Below are 19,714 nucleotides of genomic sequence, written 5' to 3'. Positions count from 1 at the left end.
TAAGATATGAAGGTTCCAGTTTGGCGTCCATTTTAATCATGTACCGAATTTCAACATTGAGTGTACGTACATTACCAGAGTGAAATAGCTAAGTAACATTCCGCAATCAATTATATCCATTCATCCGATCAAGTAATTCTATTTTCCTACCATAAACTACATAGGTAACGGTAGCATTTGAAATACTCCTCCCTACGTATATACATGAGCATCGATTGATGCTTCTAGTACTACTGTAGTGGGATAGTAATGAGTACTCGTCGCGGGTTTAATCACTTGTCCATATTTTGGATGTATAAGATGCATCTCAAGTACTTTAACCCTCAGGGATACGGATATATATTAGGTAGAAAGCTGTACCAAAAGGAGAATATTTCTATAAGCTAGTCTAGCAATTATAATATATAGGATATCACGAGCGATATCATGAGAAAAACGACAAGATGAGCATGTGAAAGTAGGAATCAAAGGGGCTTGTACGTGGACAGGCAGTCGAAGACACATATCTGACGCGCAGGTGCCATATCCGCGCGTAATCAGGTATGAGCATCAGCATCACAACCACGGGATAATGATTGCTGGAATAACTTTGTCATTCGGTTTAGTAGATCAGATCGTAAAGGTTGCCGTTGGTAGTGTTTGTATCGTTTCGGCCCAAAGAACCAAGACCGAAGTTTTGAATAGCACCTCGCAAGAAACCGTAAGTAGTAATGTAACTGTCGTCTGTGGTGTCAGGAGTGATACCGGCACCGAAGAGCATAGTCACAATGTGGTTGTCGTTGTTAGGGTTGTAGTCGTCATCATTTGTCCAGGTAGCTTCGTCAAAGGTAGCAACGACAAGGGCGCCCTGAGCCTCAAGTTCAGGGAGGTATAGATCGAGCCAGGAGTTGAACCAGATGGCAGCAGTTTCAGGCTGGTGGACATAGTCACTGTTGGATTCGGGGTCGTGACCGTTGTGTAGCATGTCCGGCACAAAGTAGGTGTACGCTGGGAGACTATGGCTCATGACGTGATCGTAGAAAGTGTTATTGGCATCATACAACTTGGTACAACGCTCGTAGTTGGTGGTGTATGTAGAGAATAGAAGAGCTGGGACGTCCAGACGGCGATAGATCTGGCTGTTCCAGTCAGGGTTAGTGCTGTCGATGGGACCGTTGGTGATGTAGTTGTTGCAGTCATTGGGGCCACGGTGAGTAGCAATTGGGTCGTACCACTCGCTGTAGGTAGCATATGAAATGTTCTTGAGGTCCAGCAGATCGTATATAGTGGTAGTAATAACGTTGTAAAAGTCCTCGCTGGCCATGCCGAAGAAGTCACCAGCAACGATGGCAGCGTAATTGGGAAGGGAAGGGTGAGTGATGGCGTGAGAATTTGTCAAAGACTTGCCTTTGGTGGCGAGCATTTTCCAGAAGGGATCAGAGATAGTCCAATTGTAGACTTCATTCTCAAAGATGACATGCACAATCTTCTGGACCTTGCCCTCGCATTGGTCGTTCAACTCACAGGGAGAGTCATCCCGAGCATGAGCACGTGAGGACTTGCAGCTGCCGAAGAGCTTGGTCTTGTTAAGGGACTTAGGTGTACCCTCGTTGACCATGAAGTATGGGTTGATCTTGAATGACCCGTCGGGGATGTAGTCATATCCATTCGGCATATGGGGGCTAGTGAAGTTTGCACCGGCGACAGTATTGTTGTTCACGGCCCAGGTATAGTAGCCACCATAATGCGTAGGCTGAAATGGCACCTTATAAGAGAAGGTGTAGTTGGAAACTGCGCTGTCATTGCGCTTGAAGACGTTACCACCCTGGAAAGGAACCTGGCTGTCGGGCAAGCTGTATTGCGCAGAGACCACACGGCCCATGACCGCAGCAGCCGTGGCAGCAGTAGCGAAGACATGCATCGTGGATGTAGTGCTCTGGGTACTTGAAGAAAATTTGGAAGACCAATCGTTACTGACTTCAAGAAAACGAAGATTTGCTTACGACCGGCAAAATCACCCAGTTTTATACCTGGGTAGTCTTCGACAGCATCCTGACTGGTCTTCATGTAGGCAACCCACGTGTGCTGTCTTTGTTCTTGGAATGGATGCTATGTATCTCAAATGGGCGGTATATGTTATAAATGGCAATCAGGGTTTTTTTTAGGGCGATGAAGGCGTACCCGTAGTTTACGGAGACTATGCGCTATGGCCGCTATACACTATACGCATCAACACCAACTAGCTACTACCTCATTTGCTTTGCACCATTAAATAATGAAGCGAATGTCATCAGTAAGTAGTGCACGCACCCCTAACTAGGTATGTAATTTCACTAGAGTGAGATGTACGGCTCCGGCGTAAGTAGTAAGTATCTACAAAGCTTAGCAAAGCTTGCAAAAGCCCCGTCAGCCTCCGTGCCAATGAGAAGCGCGCGGGCTGTCACTGTATATAAGCCTCAAGCACACGTGGAAAAGTTGATACGGTATCAAGGTAAGTGCTGAAAAGATCCATTGCCGATCTCTCGTAATATTTTTTTTAGTTCTTGTTTCATAACAGCAAAGCCCGAAAGAATTTAATTTATTGATTTGTGCAGCTTCACATTTATCTGGACACTACGTAACTTATGTCGAAAGCTCAAACCTGTTGTAATGGAGTATACATAGGTATATACTGGCAAGAAATCATCTTTCATATATAAATGCGGAGGTCCTGTGGCTCTCAAATCCTGGCTCACAGAAATGACCGTCTATCTCACAGATTTGCTATTTCCGCGGGAATTTTTTGAAAGGGAGCGCAATGCACCCCTAACCATACAACTGAATCAATTCCTGACTTAAAGCATTTGGGCTATGAAGGAAAACCAACTGCATTTCACACGCGTCCCTATTCTATTACAGTAGTCAATCCCCGGTCTCTACACTTTTTTCCCGTCCATCTTGTACCCAATTATCAGCTTGCTTCGTGTTTCTGTCAAAAGAGTTCTTGAATCAACCAGCTAGGCTCCTCCAAGATACATACACACTACCGCAGTGCTTTCTCTAACGATTATCATGATACACTGAGTATAGAGAGATTGCTCCGCGTATGTTTGTTAGTACAGACTAGCGAATTTGTCAGCAGTATTCGGAGCATAAGATTTTATGTTGAGATTCACAAAGTGGTCTTATTTTGCAGTGTGTTTATTTTCTGTTTCCGAAAGAATTTCCTGTCCGAAACGGCGTACTCCTTTTGACTATTATATATGCATATTTATTTATCTATCTATCTATCTCTATTACTTTGATACGTTCCAATCTTCCAGGGCCGTGGCGCGTTTCCACACACGCTTAAATCTATAACTTTTCGCAAACTTTCACTTCCAAGTTAGATCAATTTCGAGAACGAGAATCATGTAATGCCCGTCGCAGCTGATTCAGCTTCGATCTCGCCCTATTCTCCAACGCCGAGATTGTGTCTGGAGGCACCATCTGGTATGGTAACATTTCATCTGGCTCTTCCACAAGTCTGTCTAGCGACCGACGTCTCTGGTGCTGCGCAACCTGTGCTGAATAAGCGCCCATCGTCTGCTGTAACCGGTCAAGGAAGTATGTCATGACCTGAACTAGCAAAACTAGCTGCAGCTCCACCATAGAGGGGGCTGAGTACATAGATTGAGAGTTGGGAGAGGAAGATGGAGAAGTGACCAAGCTCGGATTTGTTACCCGTGAAGCGTGTGAGATAGCGTCACGATGGAGTGCGCTAATTAGAGTGACGTGAATCAAGAGAAGTAGATTATAACAGGTGGTCGTCATGTGGTATAAGACTGGCTCCTGTGAGTCACCGCCGGTCCTGGTACCGATGCTATTGATATTTGCTCTAGAATTGGTAGGCTGGCCCGGGAGTGGAGGTTGGTTCTGGGGTGGTCCAGTCCTATTACCCGGTCTACCTGGTTCGACGTTCTCCAGCAGTCGGGAAAGTATTTCCAGCAGCGTCCGGCAAGCAGTGAAAGTCTCGTTCAAAGAACTGTAAATTGTGTTTCCCGCCATCGGGGCCGCATCTTCTTGAAACAAGGTTGTGACAGCTTCGAACACGGTTGTGGTGATTTGAGAGCCTGAATGTTCATTTTGGGGTACGCCGGTGAGCCCACAACTGGCCCTGTAAATCAGATAGAGGCGAGAAGTGAGCTCCGACAGCTGCTCGACGCGTAGCTCAGTATCATCGATGCGTGAAGGAGATGGCAAAGACGACGATGGAGGTATTCTCTCATGGCTATAGAAATCATCAAAGCTTTCTAGTGCGGCTGAGAGAATAGGATGTGGATGTGAAAGGGACTGAGGAATCAATTCGCTCGGCTCGGCACCTATAGTAACACCAATGGGTAAAGATGCAAGGGTATCTAAAGCTTGGTCCTCTGATGTCCAATCCCAATCGGATGTTGACCAGGAATTGGCGACGAAACCCAATTCCTCCTCAGAAAACCCAGTGCTGGGTTGACAGGCATCGAGTGTCGGGAGGAGTGAGGATGCATGTACGTGGTTTGGCGGTAAGAGGCTATTACAGGTACTGTTGCTACTGCGATTGCTTTGATTGAACGTTGAACGCTCGGTTTCTGTGGCGCGACTCATGGTGGACTTATTCCCGCGGGGGCGCCCCTTGGGGAGCGGGGAGCTATACACACATGCGGCACCCTGACGAAAGCACCGTGCACAGCTGTCTTCATCATTAGCCGTTCGTCGTGGACATCGTAGCTTCTGAGAGTGGCAGCGATCGCATGACGCGCGTTTGGGCTGGTTGCTAGGGGGCAATGTGGCAGTCGACATGGCACTTCCCAGGGATTAGGTTATGCCTTCGGTGGAGTTTATTGACAGCTGAGTTCAACCAGGATCAGGCCAGGGTGCCAAGTAGAAATAGAGTTCAGGCCCCGAAAGAAAGCTTAAATCATTTCTCGATTCCCCGGTCGATGGACGGCTTTATTACTACTTATACTAATCCCACGTATGACGTGAGACACCCTTGATGCAGCGATTTGTGCTATATACGACTCTACCTTTTTGCTCATCGTGATTTGTCGGCTACGGATAAAGGCAAAAATCCATGGTAGTGGCCGCGGCATGGCTGAAAGTAGTGTACATAGATGAGCATTACTTGTGCATCTCCTACTGGGCGCGATTATATATGCTGTAATCACTAGCGACCAGGGTCTGGGGCGAGAATCCTAATGAGACGATCTTCAGTTCGGTGAGGGGTACTTTATACGAAACCAACATTTCACGCCTTTATAAAGTCACTGAAGATCCACCGTAATAATTGCTGCGGCTACCGTGTAGATATGGACGACCAACCAAAACGTCCCGAACCATGCTTCGTCACGACCAAGGGGGTGTCATGTCCGTAGCAGTACTAGATTAGATTGGGTATATAATTAGCATTTCAAGACTAATGCGGATGAAGGATAAAAGGGTGCAGCTAGCGCAAGAAAAAGTCCGTATTTCTAATCAAAACTAATCAAGATATACTACCTACGTACAATATAGTTCTAGAGCCCTAACCCGCTGGAAATTCCCAATTAAGCCTAGGTATCAACCTCGTGAAATACGATAGCTTGAATGTACAGTGACAATCTGACCCATACAGCATCAGCCTACAGTTCTCCGAAAAGTTCCGCGTCATTCAAATACGTGTAATCAGCCAGGGTATCATTCCCACACGCTATATACTTGCCCAGGTAGGAAAGCAAACAGAAATTCCGCGCTGCCTTATAAGAGGAGGTAGATATCCTGGCTACGCTAATGTAAGCTACATGATTCTTTGCATACCACTTCCTTTGCACTAGTCGCACATGAAATCACAGCATTTACCCTAAGCAACATCGCCTAATAAGCCTACTAATACTTCGTTCTATACCAATCTCTTGGAATGTGCTGTAACTCCTGTATTATGTTTGAAGTTTTTAGATCAAGGACTAGTCGTGGGGCTCGCTCTTCAGCTCTATATCTTCTTTTAAAGTGTGTGTCAAATGTTCCGGGTCTTGTTTAGTCATCCTGCAGGGAATTTGACATAAAAGTTCCACAAAGTCGCAAAAAAGACTTCATTAGGTAGATCATGCATTAAGATCCCCATTATATACATCCATCTCTTATCAGCATCCTTACACGGATTATTACCAAACATCATCCGATAGAAAAGTGCCCTTCAACCTTCGCTAGCCTGCTCAATCGTGAGTTGGCATCGCAAACTCCTGCCAGAGGGCTGAGTTGCTATAGGCGTTCCACTTCTGGCACCAGCAAGGATAGAGAGTATAAACTAATTTAGTACGGTTATCGAGGAACATTAGTAGCGGGAAGGATGTAGCAGAAGCTAGCATAGTACTTAATACCGTAGGGTGTTGGGAATAGTTTGCTACATCTGTACGCACGGAAGTTTGAATTCTACTGTCGCCTTCTAAAATTAGTTGGTAGCATGTAGTACATCTGAAGGAGGACAATATCAGGGAATGATTCTATTTCTCATTAGTAACAAATGATTTCGGGGATTCCGGCTCCCTCGCTCTACACTAAGTAGATGACGATTCTTGCTAGCCACATCTTACCATACGGGATGATCTGGTATACATGCTCATCTTGGACTAGTTAGTTATTCTCATCAAACAGCAACATCGACAAGCTTGTTTACTTTGCATTCGCTAGGACAGTTGTTGGGATAAACAGCGTAGCATCGGAATTACAATGTCCGCATATTCGCTATTCGGAGAAGGGACAATGCATCTACTGCTGACCCTATTATTGATTGAATCAATTGCTCTGATGTTGTTCTTACAAATCAAAATCAAGCTTTTGTCCAAAACTCTACTAGATGTAAGCTAGGCAGCCAGCGCATTGAAATACCCCATTTGGAATAATGTACAATACTATCTTTTAGCGTAATCTAGCTTACGACTCATACGACTCGATCTTTAGTTCTGGGGTCCAATATTTAAATTGCTCTGCTAAGGTGCTGAGGAAATTGCGTTGTTCATATGGTACGATAATAAATCAGTCTCATGTCTACTGCGACTGCTTCGTCGGGGTTAAGTTTCTTTTAGGAAATACCCTATCCTTCACTAGCCACCCATTTCTCTCGATCGAATCGCCGAATGCTTCCATGTGCTCATCCTCCAAATCCGCCACAAGAACATCCAACCTAGCATCAAGATGTATGAGCCGTCGAGCAAGTGGCTCTGCCAGTGGCGGAAAATGTTCCGATACAGCTTTCTCGTCGTGATCCGTTGTCTCCCGCAAACCGACCTGGAGACTGCGCAAAAGCTCATAAACCTCGCCCAGTGCACCAACTTCATGTTTATACGATTCCAAAAGCTGGATGACTGCTTTGAGTGATTCCACTGACAACCCTTCAAACAACCTTAGGCGGCTGACACCTTGACTCGCAAGTGCACATCCTAGCAATCCTAATGGACCTTTTGCTGTTTTGTAGCGTCCATATGAGTCTTCCGGTTTATTAATCATGTCGGGAACTGCCATCCCTGCTCCCAAATAGAGCTGGGTCAATCTTTCCACATGATAAGGTCCGTGGTTGTCGTGGACTTGGTAGAGMCSGAGCCATATTCGCCGCCACATATTTAAGATCTGTGTTTGCAGCTCTTTACATTTTTGCTGACTCGGTTCGGAAGGGTCTCTTTTCAAGTCCATGCTTTGCACCGATGATATGCGGGAGCTACCTTCGGAAACGACGGTGCTAAATCGAGATTTGGACAATTTGAACATTTTTGTGGTCGGCATGAGTAGACAAAAAGGCATGCTATTGTATTCTGTCGAAGACACCGTCGGTTCTTCCAACTGGAGGTATCTGATGTCTCTTATCCTCCGAATGAAAGAATGAAGAGGTCGGAGTATCACTGTGTGAAACGCATTCTTGAAAAATGCATGGGGGGTTCTTTCCGTCAGGGTGGCTCATCTGCACAGCTATTCTTGTCTGCATGCTCTAGTGTGAGTCCAAATTTGTGGATTTCGTCAGCCCCGGGACACATCACATACTTCATTTGACAGGTCACTTTTTGCCCCGAACAACCACTTAGCTCATTAAAAGCATCCACAACCAGTTTAATGGCACCGAATAATTCGAAATTACAGGCTTTCATGTCAAGTTTCGGCTCGCATCGCGTAAACTGGTCTTTTTAGCTGCATTGTGAGAATGTCATAAAAGGACCCAGCCCATAGGAACGGATGCCGGCTATACAACTCAACCAGTAGCAAGTAGTCATCAACAAAACTTCTCGGAGTTTAATGCATGGAAAACTCAGTTGTTCACATATCTGACTTTGACTTTAAAGCCTAGGTCCTGGACTATCGAATCCAGATTTGGTGCAACTACGCGAGTGAACATACAGGTAGAAGTTCGCAGCTTGTAACTTAAAAATCCCCAAGGAATATATCTCTCGAAAGTAAATAGCTCCTTTCAATTTATTTTTATTTAGGTAATATAAATACACCAAAGCGGAAAATGATAGCGTTGATAAGGGCATATCTAATATATCATAACGGATCGACAAATAACAAATGATAGTTCGAGTCATTTGACAGCCCAAAGCCCTGCAATCACGAAAGACCTTTCCTCCTGATGGATGTCTTTTCATAAAAAACTGCCGTTTTTTTTTTTCATTGTCTTATATATATGACTTAAACACGATGAAGAACTATTCATTCTGCGTGCTCCAATCGAGGTTACTCTGCCATTTTGTCACGATTATTCTCGGTGTCGATGGCGGTTTCCTTCGACTCATATACAGCTTCCATTTCTTTCGGAGACTTTCCTACATCGGCGTAATCTCAGATAGCATGAAATTGAATAACCATTACGCCACTGCACCAATGGTGATGCTGAAGTCACGAATGCGTGTCGGGAAAATCTCACCAAAATATATCCATGACACCTGACTCTACGACTTATTATATGAGGCTGATCCATGAAAAACCTTTGCAATAGCTTTAATAATGCGCTGCTTATGTGGCTATTGGACGAAGAGGGTGGGTGTGTGGCGTCAATAACGGCGATAGCAAGCATGAAACTCGCCACTGCTGCAGCACAGCTCCTGAACGCTGTCTTTCGGCGGATCCTGCCGAGGACATAAAGACAGAAAAACGCCGCACAGGTTTTGACAGCACCAAAAAGCCCGTAATTAGCAAAGCAGAGTGGCCAGCCCCGATAGCGTTGAAGATCTGCGGCGCATAGTATGCCAGCGGCGTGTTACCTGTCAGCTGCACCCCGAGTTGCATGGTAATTACCACGAAGACCCGGAGGGGATTTGCAGGAAGCAGCACTTCTTTCCATGTAACGCCTTCAGTAGCCCGGATCTCTTGAAGACCTACAGGGGTTTCGTCAAACTCTGCTCTAACTTCAGAAGTATTCTTTTACTAGAAGTGTTCTCAGCCCTATCAGCCAGCCAGGAACGCATTTTAATCCGATTGGAATCTGCCATTGCCGCATAGTCAGCTTGATGTACCGTTGCACTCCGTAATTAACCTTAATAAAGCATACATCAGTGACCAATTGCCAAAGAGGAAGAACTTAGTATATTTAATGTACTTACCGATAGCTAAAAAGTACACCAAGAGAAAAAAAGTAATTGAAAGAACGATCCGGGTTGACCTCGTATATTCTTCGTCGATTCCCCAGAGAGTATAGGGAGCAAGACGGGAGCAGCACCAACACGTAGCCCGGAGATGATCCTACCAGCATATAAGGCACCAATCAAATGTGTATTAATAATCTGAACAATGCCATCAATAAAATACTAGAAAATTAAAGCACCGCCTTGAGAATGGCGACAAAGTTCGAGTTGATGTTTGTTGCCTGGCCCTTCGCGTAGAAAAAATCGGTCTCGAATGCCTGCAAGGCGAGGACACTTCCGAGGATTCCGGTGTCATACGAACAAGACTTACCCAATGCAACAGAGTGCTGCGAAGTAGATGGCTCGGAAGCTACCTACGGTTGTCCTGTCGCCCGAGGATGACAGATTATGTTGTGTGACATGAGTTCGCGAAACAGAAAAGCAAATTGAATGAAGACAACTTCATTTGATCTCTTCCCCAGAATAATATAAAATCGGGCGACATACTAAATAGGCTGCGGGGGAGTCTGGGGTAACGCTCAGCAGCGTTACATACACTAATTACTTTGTGCTTAAGTAGTACACACAACGTAGAGCAGAGTTGTATTTTGACTGGGTAGTAGAGTCAACTGTGATGATAATAATGGGAATATTAGTACACTAGTTGTTCGATTTGACGGAGATACGGATATCCATGAATTTCTTCCGTGATCATCGATCGACAATCACTCACCTGACAGGGTTAAATACTTAGGATGTCTCGGAACTTAAAGTGCGAACAAGAGCAGTTGATATTTAAATTCGATGAGTGTTGAGCGAATCAGAGCCATATTCCACGTCATGCAAGCTTAGAGTTCCTCCACTGATGAAGTATTAAAAAAGCAGACATAACGTTGACAAGGCGTCTGTTTTCTTGTGATCATCCACGATCTTGCAAACAATACCCCATAGTCACCTAAAATCAGATGTCTTCTCGTCGTCGAGGCCTTCCTTCGCCGCAGAAATTGGCGCATGTTGTGTTTCGCACAACTCCAGATAAATATCAGATATTGGTCAATTTCTACTTGGAAATATTGAATGCAAGCATCCGACACGAAGACCCTGGAAAGATAGCCTTCTTGTCCTTTGATGAAGAACACCATCGAATCGCCATTTTAGCCGTTCCTGGACTTACCGTCCCTGCCTCAGATGACTTACCACGAGCAGGCCTGGACCATATCGCCTTTACCTACAAGACTCTGACGGAACTGGCACAGGTCTATGTTAGTCTACGCGATCGTCCAAACGATCCACTAATGCCGATTTGGAGTATCAACCACGGCCCTACCACTTCCCTATATTATCATGACCCGCTGGGAAACAAGATCGAGATGCAATTTGATAACTTCCAAACAATGGAGGAGGCCGATGCATATATGAAAGGCAACGAATTTGCAGAGAACCCACTTGGTGTCGAATTTGACCCGGACGAGTGGTCTAGGGAGGTACTGGCCAAAATGAAGCCCGATGGAAGTGAGGGCTTGAGCGTGGAGGATATCAGGGCATTGAGTAAGAGACCAAATATTGGACGAAGATCAGAAGTTCCACTAGGTGTCATCTGAAGATGTTTTGGAAAGGAGTGTCTTGCATTGTATAGGTCCGGAGAACGAAAAAGGGTTAGGGTAGGGTTAGGGCTAGTGCCGATATCGGTCGGCGGTGACATAATCGTGGAGAGTCCGACCGACAGCGGAGGCTGACAGCCAATGAGTCACGGAGAACTCGGGTTAGCCGTGGATAGCCGTGAATCTCCGGAATGTTCGCAGAACTTTTCTTCTGGCCGTCCCTTACTTGTTTTGTAATGACAATTCTCACGATATTTGATTCTCAAGGTCTATTGAATCTCATTCCATTCTGTCTACTGTCCAATCAAACCGGATTTGACGGATATATTCCAACTTTCTAGAAGTTCCTCTTGCTGTTGCGCAATATAAAAGTGCTTTAGTTTCAATATGTTTGCCGCCATCAAAGCTATCAACGCGAGGATTCGCTCTAATAAGACTCTCGATTACTTCTGCTCAACACGTACGTCTTGCAATCTACCTGCTGGAATAACTGGTATTGACTTCGCCAGATTTCTGGGGCCCTGCCTCCAATTTTGGTATACCGATTGCTGCCGTCTCGGACATTAAGAAAGACCCTGAAATGTGAGATTGCCTTTATTTTGTACTTTCTTTGTCTGATCGGCTTCTATGCTTCAAGACTTACAAATGAGCTGTGACTAACCAGTTCGTCATGATATAGCATCTCAGGACGAATGACAGGCGCATTCATCGTTTGCTCGGCATTGTTAATGAGATATTCCCTCGCAGTGAGGCCAAAAAATTACTTGCTATTCGCTATGCACACAGTCAATGTCGGCGCTCAATCAATCCAGATGATGCGCTTTGTGAATTATTGGTAGTAAGTTTCTAGCGTCTAATCCGAGCTACTTGTACAATATGGCAGGKCTCTTTATTACAAGCTTTACTGACATCAAGATGTAGTCTACAAGACAGAGTCCCCAAAACGGTGGCGGAAGCAGTTGTTGCGGAATCATAAGATAACGCACTGCCTTTGCAAATTACTTTGAAAACTGTTCTGGCAAAGAACAAGAATCTGGCTACGATTAAGGTAGTAGTCTTGATCGGCGAGTAGTTTCCTTGCATGGTCGCGGCGTTTGAGCATGAACATCTTGAATCTTCTACATTTCTTCTTTCCACGCGCAAAATTGACGTTGTTCTTGTGTAAAGTTGCCCAAAAGGGGTAAGACTGTTTCTTAATAGCGAGGCTGAAAAGGTTAGCAATTACTTGATCGAGTAAGTCGGTCACCGAGCTCATGCTCTCAGGGTCAGGCATATTGCATTGATTTCAAATAGATTGTACAAATCAATGACTACTAAATTCTGATGATAATGTTATCTTCCAGTCAGGCAAAGTATTATATAAGACTAGTTCTCGGCAAGTTGTCTACTTAAATTTGCCGGAGTTTGTAGCTTCACATGGCCCCGGAAAAGTTCAAGCCAAAAGCCGAGAGGGATTTCGGCAATGAATTTCAATCTATTACATTCGTTCCCGTAAAATGATTAAGGGTTGATTGCTTTTGGATATCCATGAAGCCATTCCAAACCATATATTGGCTTTGAACTTTTCCGGACTACAATGAACTGCCGTTCCATATTTGCCGTTCGGACGGATGCCCTCGGTTATGTTCACAACTCATGGATAGACACAAGACTACAAATCGTTTACTCTATAGCTATTTAATATTCCATTAATAAGTCCTTATACATTCTTCACATATCAAACAGCCCTCTATTTGAAGTATAGACTTGTTTATTTCGACGTTGCATGTGGGTCAATTACCCCGGATCAAGAACCCTTCGTCTAAACCTTCCCCGCAACCTTCATATTTTGTACTACAAAGGAAGTTTGAACTCAAATTAGCTAGGCTGGCCATCATGTCTGTTCAGAAAATTCCTATTATTATATGTGGCGCTGGCTCAGCTGGTCTCTGTGCTGCTACGTTCATGGCCAGCGCAGGCATTCCTGCGGACAATGTCAAGATCCTGGAACGAAGCGCGGGTCCGATGCAGATTGGGCAGGCTGACGGAGTTCAATGTCGTACAGTGGAAGTATTCGAGTCGTTTGGTCTTTCAGAACAGCTACTCAAAGAGTCTTACCATGTGTTGGAGGTTTGCTTTTGGGCTGAAAAGGAAGATTCTGCGTCCAGCTCGAAACAACTGGTGAGAACGAGGCGGACGGCCGACACCATGCCTGGACTTTCACACCATCCACATGTTATCCTCAATCAAGCACGAATGAATGGAATGCTACTCAAAAAAATGCACGATGATGCCGGAATAGCAGTTGATTATGATTGGCATGTTACAAATGTCACGGTAGATCTGGAGGGTGACTCGGATTTTCCTTGTGTGGTCGTGGCTAAGAAGGGACTGGATGGGCCGGAAACAACCATGCGTGCCAAATATGTCCTGGTAAGTGACTCTCCAAAATATCAAATAATTTCAATGCGCGTGTGCTAAATGTAAAAAAGGGATGCGACGGAGCGCATAGTACCGTAAGACGCTCACTTGGATATAAAATGATTGGTGACAGTACAGACGCTGTATGGGGAGTAATGGATGTCTATCCTCAAACAAACTTCCCAGATATCCGGAAAAAGGTGACACTACACACAAAGAGTGGAAATTTGATGGTATGTTCTCTCCATTCCCCTATTCAAAGAGTTTAATGTCTGATTGGATCCAAGATCATCCCCCGAGAAGGAAATTCGCTTGTTCGGTTCTATATTGAGCTTCCGGCCGGCACAGTAGCCAAGAGTGTGACCCTTGAGGATTTGCACCAGACAGCCAAAAAAATATTTGCGCCATATACAATGGACATTGCAGAGACGATGTGGTGGTCGGCATACTCTATTGGACAACGTCTTGTCGACCATTTTCACAAAGACTATCGCATCTTTCTAACCGGAGATGCATGTCATACACACAGCCCCAAGGCAGGTCAAGGAATGAATGTCAGCCTTCAAGACGGTTACAACCTTGGATGGAAGTTAGCTGCGATCCTGAAAGGGCAAGCGCCCAGCTCTATACTTAAGACGTATTGTCTGGAACGAGAAAAGGTTGCTGCTGATTTGATCGAGTTTGATAGATTCTTCTCAAGTATCTTTTCATCCAAAAAGGCGGAACATAAACCGGAAAATTTCCCGGAGCATTTCATCAAAGCTGGTAGATATACTGCTGGTTTGACTGCAAAGTATGATGATTCTGTATTTACATCGGCCGCCAGCAGTCGACCTGAGCTGGCTAGCGGTTTGACTGTAGGAATGAGATTTCCGAGCACCCAGGTTGTGCGGTTATGTGATGCAAGAGCTATGCAGTTGGTACGCGCATTTCCTGCCGATGGAAGATGGCGGATTGTTGTTTTTGCGGGGGATATTTCGACTCCTGTCTGTTCAGAAAGACTGAATAAGGTGGGTTTAAATCCACTCAGGCTAGTTTGACGATCATATATTAACCTTGCGTCTAGCTGGCCGACTTTCTGTCCTCTGAGGTAGGCCCTGTTTTACGAGTCACCCCATCTACTGCCGACCGTGATTCTATTATTGAGCCTATATTGGTACTCCATGGTGAAGCGGCTCAGATTGAGCAGGAGCAGATACCGGAGTATTTTACACCAGTGAATGGCAAGTGGCGTATGAAAGGTATGCTTTTCAGACCATATAAATCCTTAGAGACTCTGATCCTGATGCTTGCAATTGCAGATCTTTTCAAAACATTCGCGGATTGTGAAAGCTATAATTCTGGTCATGGCCACACGTACGATACATATAATATCGATAAAAGCGAAGGCGCGGTCGTGGTTGTGCGTCCAGATCATTGTATGATTTCCATCCTCAAACTTGACGAAGGCTACAGCTTCTAATCCTCTCCAGATATTTCTCTAATCAGTAGTCTCAAAGACTATGATATACTAACGCGCTTCTTTGAAGGCTTTGCTATCAAACCTTAAAGCGAGGGGGAAAAGCAGTCAACCCGAGATTCATAGTAGAATTCTTTAGACCCTGTGCCACATTGAAATACCTTAGTAGAACGTTACACAAATAAATTATATAATATTAATTTACATCATGATCTAATCTCTACTCAACTTTGAGCTCTACAGTCCTTGATATGAAAACATTTTGCTGAATACCATCTCTGACGAGTCCTTCCATGCTCTCCGTTTCACCATCGACACTTCCATGAATGGAAGTATGCGTGCCTAGCATATTCTGCTCGGCGGTTTCGCGTGGGTAATGGTTCGCTAGCGATGATATTGCGTATTTGTCGCGAGATCGAAGACCGTGGTTCTCGGTCATTGCGAAGGCGTTGACATTTGGTTGCAACTCGTGGGCGAGACGGCCCAGGGATGGGATTGAGGTTGCGATTATGCTGAGATTCAACACAGCTCTGATTTATAGTTAGAGTCGTTCCGTAACTGAAGGGTAGTAGACTTACTGATCCCAAATGCTTGCATTCATCTGTGCCCATGTTTTGTCGGCGGACTGTGAGAGAATGATGTAGTAGTGTATCTGGAATGCCACCGCAATAACGACGCTATTGTTGATTCTTAGTCAATTTTCAATTTCCACAATTTATGAGAGAAACAAACTTACACGAGGCGGATCGCAAGCAAACTGATGATTCGCAATTTCTTGCCCAAAGATACTTGCACAGTCCAGAGCACGGCGCAGGACAAAAAAACCAAGGCCACATCAGTGATAATATTGACTGCACCAATTCCTTGAAACATGGCGACCTATTTTAAGCTCTGTTAGAACCTTACTCATCCGAATAGTATTTCCATTGCGAGATTCTCACCTGGTAATCGCATTTTCCGTCCACAAAGCTCCATGGATGAGGCGATGAGCATCGTGCTGCAAGAGCGACTATCGATGCAACAGCCCACGCGATAACCGCACCGATCAAGCCCCAGTTGGCCCAGAGAGTGATCCCTCTATTCATCAAACTTTTAAAAAGTAGGCCGATGGAGAGTTTACTCAGAGCGACAGAGACTATCATGAGGATTTGGGCCACATATATGTACTATTTCGCATGTCAGTAAGCAGTGTTCGGTGGTTTTGGCATATTAGCTAGTCTGAATTACCTTTTCAAAAAGACCCAAGTCATGTGTGGACACAATATCTTGTTTTTTGCCCAGGCCATGACTGATTGATAATTGCACAAACACACTTTGCAATATAGCTATTAACTATGAATGTGATGGCGTGATTAGTACGAGCATTTGATAAATAATTCGGAAATCTGTATTGTGTGTCACTCACTGTGCCAAATCCAAGTAGATAATCATCAATCTGCACTACCTTCCCTATGTAATACCTCGCAGATAATCGTGTAGCTACCACAAACACACTCAAAGCTAAGAGAGTGTAGAGAGACACAGCAGCGTAACCACCATGGTCTTCATCTGTGATTGGAAATATCGGTGGCAATGTGCCTGCCCCTGTTATGTTCAATTCCATCTTTGTAATGTTTTTTCGACTTTTCTTGACGTATGTACTACCTTACGAGGAGTCTCCGACTTTCGATCCCCGAAAAGGTAGGCCTTCGAGCTTTGACCTTTTTTATGAACACGCGAAGCCCGCCGCGGGGTAAGAGCAAGGAATATGGTAGTTTGATGGGTCAGGGGATGAGATGGCCTTCTCACGGTGTCGTCTTCTATATTTTGTCCAATTTTTCCCTTCGATTGGACAGTGATTGTTGGCAGGAACCGATGAGAAGATAAAAGCGACCCGCATGAATCAAGCTATTTTATCTCAACCTATAAGACAGTCAAGTCGCATCAGGTACAAGTTCCAGGAAGTCGGAACAAATATCTGACTGGTTACTAAATTAAATGAAAGAGATGTCGCCTGCGTAAGAAAACGAATCGCCCTAGAAAAGGCGGAACACAGTGCATGACTTTTGCTTGTTCCGAAAGCAAAAATGCTTAGACAAGCCACCAATAGTCTAGTAAAAACCAAGCTGATTTAGCTTACTTCATGAATTTCAAAGCGCTTACAATTAAAAACATTAGTTCTATCAAGCATCCAATCAAGTAGGTGGTCACGCACCCTTTGGAGGCTGACACACGAGATTGGATGGCGCTGTTCTTCCTCGTATCATCGTCGTCCGGAATCGCGTAGAAGTGCACATGGAGTAATTTGGGTGGAGCAATTCTCACGTGAAATTAAGACTCTTTGCTAAGGACGTACGTACAACTGAGAAGAGAAGGCGCATTCCGCCATCGGCCATGAGGTGGCTGAAGGTGGGTCGTTGTCTTGCTAATTGAGTCATGGCTGCAGATAAGAGGACGAATGGCCAGAACCATGATCTGTAGAAGAAAGGGAAACCATTAGAGCTGTCACTATAAGCGGACTATTGATCGGAAGTAGATAAATCTGTTTTTAAACGAGTATCCTTCGGCATTTGCTGGTCTATCTCGCAACTTAAATGACACTTGTACATGCACGACCAGATTTGTGATATCTGTCTCAAGTTACGTATATTCCACCTATTGTTTGCACTTATCAGTGGCTAATGCAAGTCATAGAAAGATAGTAATGACCACTGACCACCCACCGCATGGCAATTAGCGTCCGGTTGTTCCTAGAATTATGCCGTACCCTGTCTGAATCAATAATACAGGGATGTAGATACGTAGCGTGATTTCGGTTGAGTGTTAAGTACTAGAAATTAGTACTGCTACCATATGATATTATCGCGATCGTAGTTGCTTCATAATAAAGGTGATCTAACCTTGTAAGGGGTCCAAATCCCGAGTTACTCCGGGGCAACTCTCAGGGACAATTTTCTCGTGTTCAAATCCAGAAACGTGAACACATCTACGGAGTGCACAGGAAAGGATGCTCTGTCCCGAGTCTCAAAGCGTCACACCGGGTCTTGCGAGTCTGGAAGATGTTCTCAAGTACCGTGGGAAGATGAAGGCTTATTCACGGCGATCCACTATCCTGGAGCGTTACATGTTGCTACTAGTTAGCGTCTGTGCTTCGCAATTCGCTAATTTATGCAGGTTAGGGTTGTGCAATGTCCAATCAGCACATCTCATTTCCTTGGTGGGAGAAATTTCCTGGGGGCTCGGGAATCGGGACAATCTGAAGATCTGTCACACGCTGGATAATCCTGGCACCTGTCACTCGTACTTTTTCTCGAGGTGACGAGAGGTGCATGTACTTCCAAGACTAGATAACATATATTCATTGTGTTGTGAGCTTTTCGACAAGTATTCTTCTTTGTCACTTGTTCGAACCGGAGCAATGAGAAACCGCTCATTAATCTCTTGCCTCCTTGTTGCCATATATTAATCTATATTAACCAGCCATATAATCCACGGATCCGTGTCCACAGCCTGCTGGCTAGTACGCAGTGGGATTCCGGCCCAGAAAAAGCTGCCGCCACTCCCCTCGGTGCCTTCTTCCTAAGCGAAACACATGTCCGACCTTGGAATTCGCGCCAAATTTCTACCGAGTTTTAACCACGAGGAAAAACTTAATCACCTAAACATGGGGGAGGAGACTTGAAAGACTGCTCCGCCTGGCGGCCTGCGGTGGAATGATGAGGGTCTCGGACGCTAAATCAAGACTTGTAAGTCGTTCCAGTTCCAGAATCTAGCTAGTTCTTACACCCTCAGTTTCGATCAAACTTTATGGCAGCCATTGGCATATGGCGATGAATCTCCTTCCTATCCTGGCTATTGATAAGTACATCCTTTTCCCTTGCGTAAGCCCCTGTCGGGATATGGCGCATAGTTCAATGTACAAATCGCAGAAATGCGCCGACCGGAACTGATCGGACGATTTTGCACGATGTCAACTGTATCGCTAAATGATTGAAAAGTTTGAAAACAAAGGTGATTCGACTCGAGTGTACAATGGAATCACAATGATCATCAACACTAATTGATGTATATCTGTCTTGGTGCTTCCGATAGGACTCATAGGAGACCCTACCAACCGTCGTTGGCCCCTATTAGAATTCAGTCCAGGGCTGAGGAGAGAAAAGAACCTAAAGGCGTGATAGTGTCATCACTAGCAAGTACTGAAAATCAATCAATCATGTGTGATTACTACCAAGCTTAGTGGGCTGTGACATGGACTAGGCCTAAACTAATGTAGCGCCGGCTCCAATTGTCTGATCCGGATCGGACTGGACGATAGTCGAGATAAATGGCTTGAAACTTCTTGCACACTAGGCATTCTAGTCTCCAATGACCCATATTGTTAGTCGCATTATTCTTGTCATATGCTTTGGCGTAATTTCTTATCTGCTCATTTGGCGGCGATTGTTCCTGCGCTCAAAGCTTGTGTCCTCTTTCGCTATATGGCTTTTGTGTGGTAGAATTAGCAGCGACAGTAATCGAATAGCGTAATTTTCGCCTCTCTATTCATTTCTGTCAGTGGCCATTAATATACTCTATCCTCAACATCAGTACACCAGTATTTTCGTGGGATTGATCCATCCACCAAATTTTGTGACCAATTCACCAACTAAAATCGACGGTCTTTACTGGCTTTGAGGCCCTTTGTTCGCTCGGAGCGCTTCTGTTATGGA

The 19,714-nt window shown here is 44.9% G+C and overlaps 6 protein-coding genes across 6 annotated transcripts; 2 read left to right on the top strand and 4 right to left on the bottom strand.

The window, feature by feature from the left end:
* Nucleotides 1–601: 601 nt before the first annotated feature.
* On the bottom strand, nucleotides 602–1,900 carry BHQ10_001989 (uncharacterized protein; the record flags this gene model as incomplete). The annotated part of the gene is made up of 1 exon (XM_040874084.1): nucleotides 602–1,900. One exon carries the CDS (start codon nucleotides 1,898–1,900, stop codon nucleotides 602–604), a length of 1,299 nt encoding a protein of 432 aa, XP_040730494.1.
* Nucleotides 1,901–3,348: 1,448 nt separating this feature from the next.
* On the bottom strand, nucleotides 3,349–4,584 carry BHQ10_001988 (uncharacterized protein; the record flags this gene model as incomplete). The annotated part of the gene is made up of 1 exon (XM_040874083.1): nucleotides 3,349–4,584. The coding sequence occupies one exon, from the start codon at nucleotides 4,582–4,584 to the stop codon at nucleotides 3,349–3,351; it is 1,236 nt and encodes a 411-aa protein (XP_040730493.1).
* A 2,418-nt stretch (nucleotides 4,585–7,002) lies between these two features.
* BHQ10_001987 (uncharacterized protein) lies at nucleotides 7,003–7,719 on the bottom strand (the record flags this gene model as incomplete). The annotated part of the gene is made up of 1 exon (XM_040874082.1): nucleotides 7,003–7,719. The coding sequence occupies one exon, from the start codon at nucleotides 7,717–7,719 to the stop codon at nucleotides 7,003–7,005; it is 717 nt and encodes a 238-aa protein (XP_040730492.1).
* Nucleotides 7,720–10,528: 2,809 nt separating this feature from the next.
* Nucleotides 10,529–11,164, top strand: BHQ10_001986 (uncharacterized protein; the record flags this gene model as incomplete). The annotated part of the gene is made up of 1 exon (XM_040874081.1): nucleotides 10,529–11,164. One exon carries the CDS (start codon nucleotides 10,529–10,531, stop codon nucleotides 11,162–11,164), a length of 636 nt encoding a protein of 211 aa, XP_040730491.1.
* Nucleotides 11,165–11,551: 387 nt separating this feature from the next.
* Nucleotides 11,552–15,026, top strand: BHQ10_001985 (uncharacterized protein; the record flags this gene model as incomplete). The annotated part of the gene is made up of 7 exons (XM_040874080.1): nucleotides 11,552–11,624; nucleotides 11,674–11,746; nucleotides 13,030–13,576; nucleotides 13,636–13,797; nucleotides 13,852–14,574; nucleotides 14,631–14,805; nucleotides 14,866–15,026. 7 exons carry the CDS (start codon nucleotides 11,552–11,554, stop codon nucleotides 15,024–15,026), a joined length of 1,914 nt encoding a protein of 637 aa, XP_040730490.1.
* A 217-nt stretch (nucleotides 15,027–15,243) lies between these two features.
* Nucleotides 15,244–16,108, bottom strand: BHQ10_001984 (uncharacterized protein; the record flags this gene model as incomplete). Its single annotated transcript, XM_040874079.1, has 4 exons — nucleotides 15,244–15,553; nucleotides 15,602–15,700; nucleotides 15,760–15,902; nucleotides 15,965–16,108. The coding sequence occupies 4 exons, from the start codon at nucleotides 16,106–16,108 to the stop codon at nucleotides 15,244–15,246; spliced, it is 696 nt and encodes a 231-aa protein (XP_040730489.1).
* Between the last annotated feature and the right edge of the window lie 3,606 nt (nucleotides 16,109–19,714).

Source organism: Talaromyces amestolkiae (assembly GCF_001896365.1).
Source record: "Talaromyces amestolkiae strain CIB chromosome Unknown scaffold2.1, whole genome shotgun sequence".
Taxonomy (NCBI): domain Eukaryota; kingdom Fungi; phylum Ascomycota; class Eurotiomycetes; order Eurotiales; family Trichocomaceae; genus Talaromyces; species Talaromyces amestolkiae.
The sequence above is the reverse complement of the archived record's forward strand: the minus strand, read 5'-3'. Positions and strand labels throughout refer to the sequence as shown.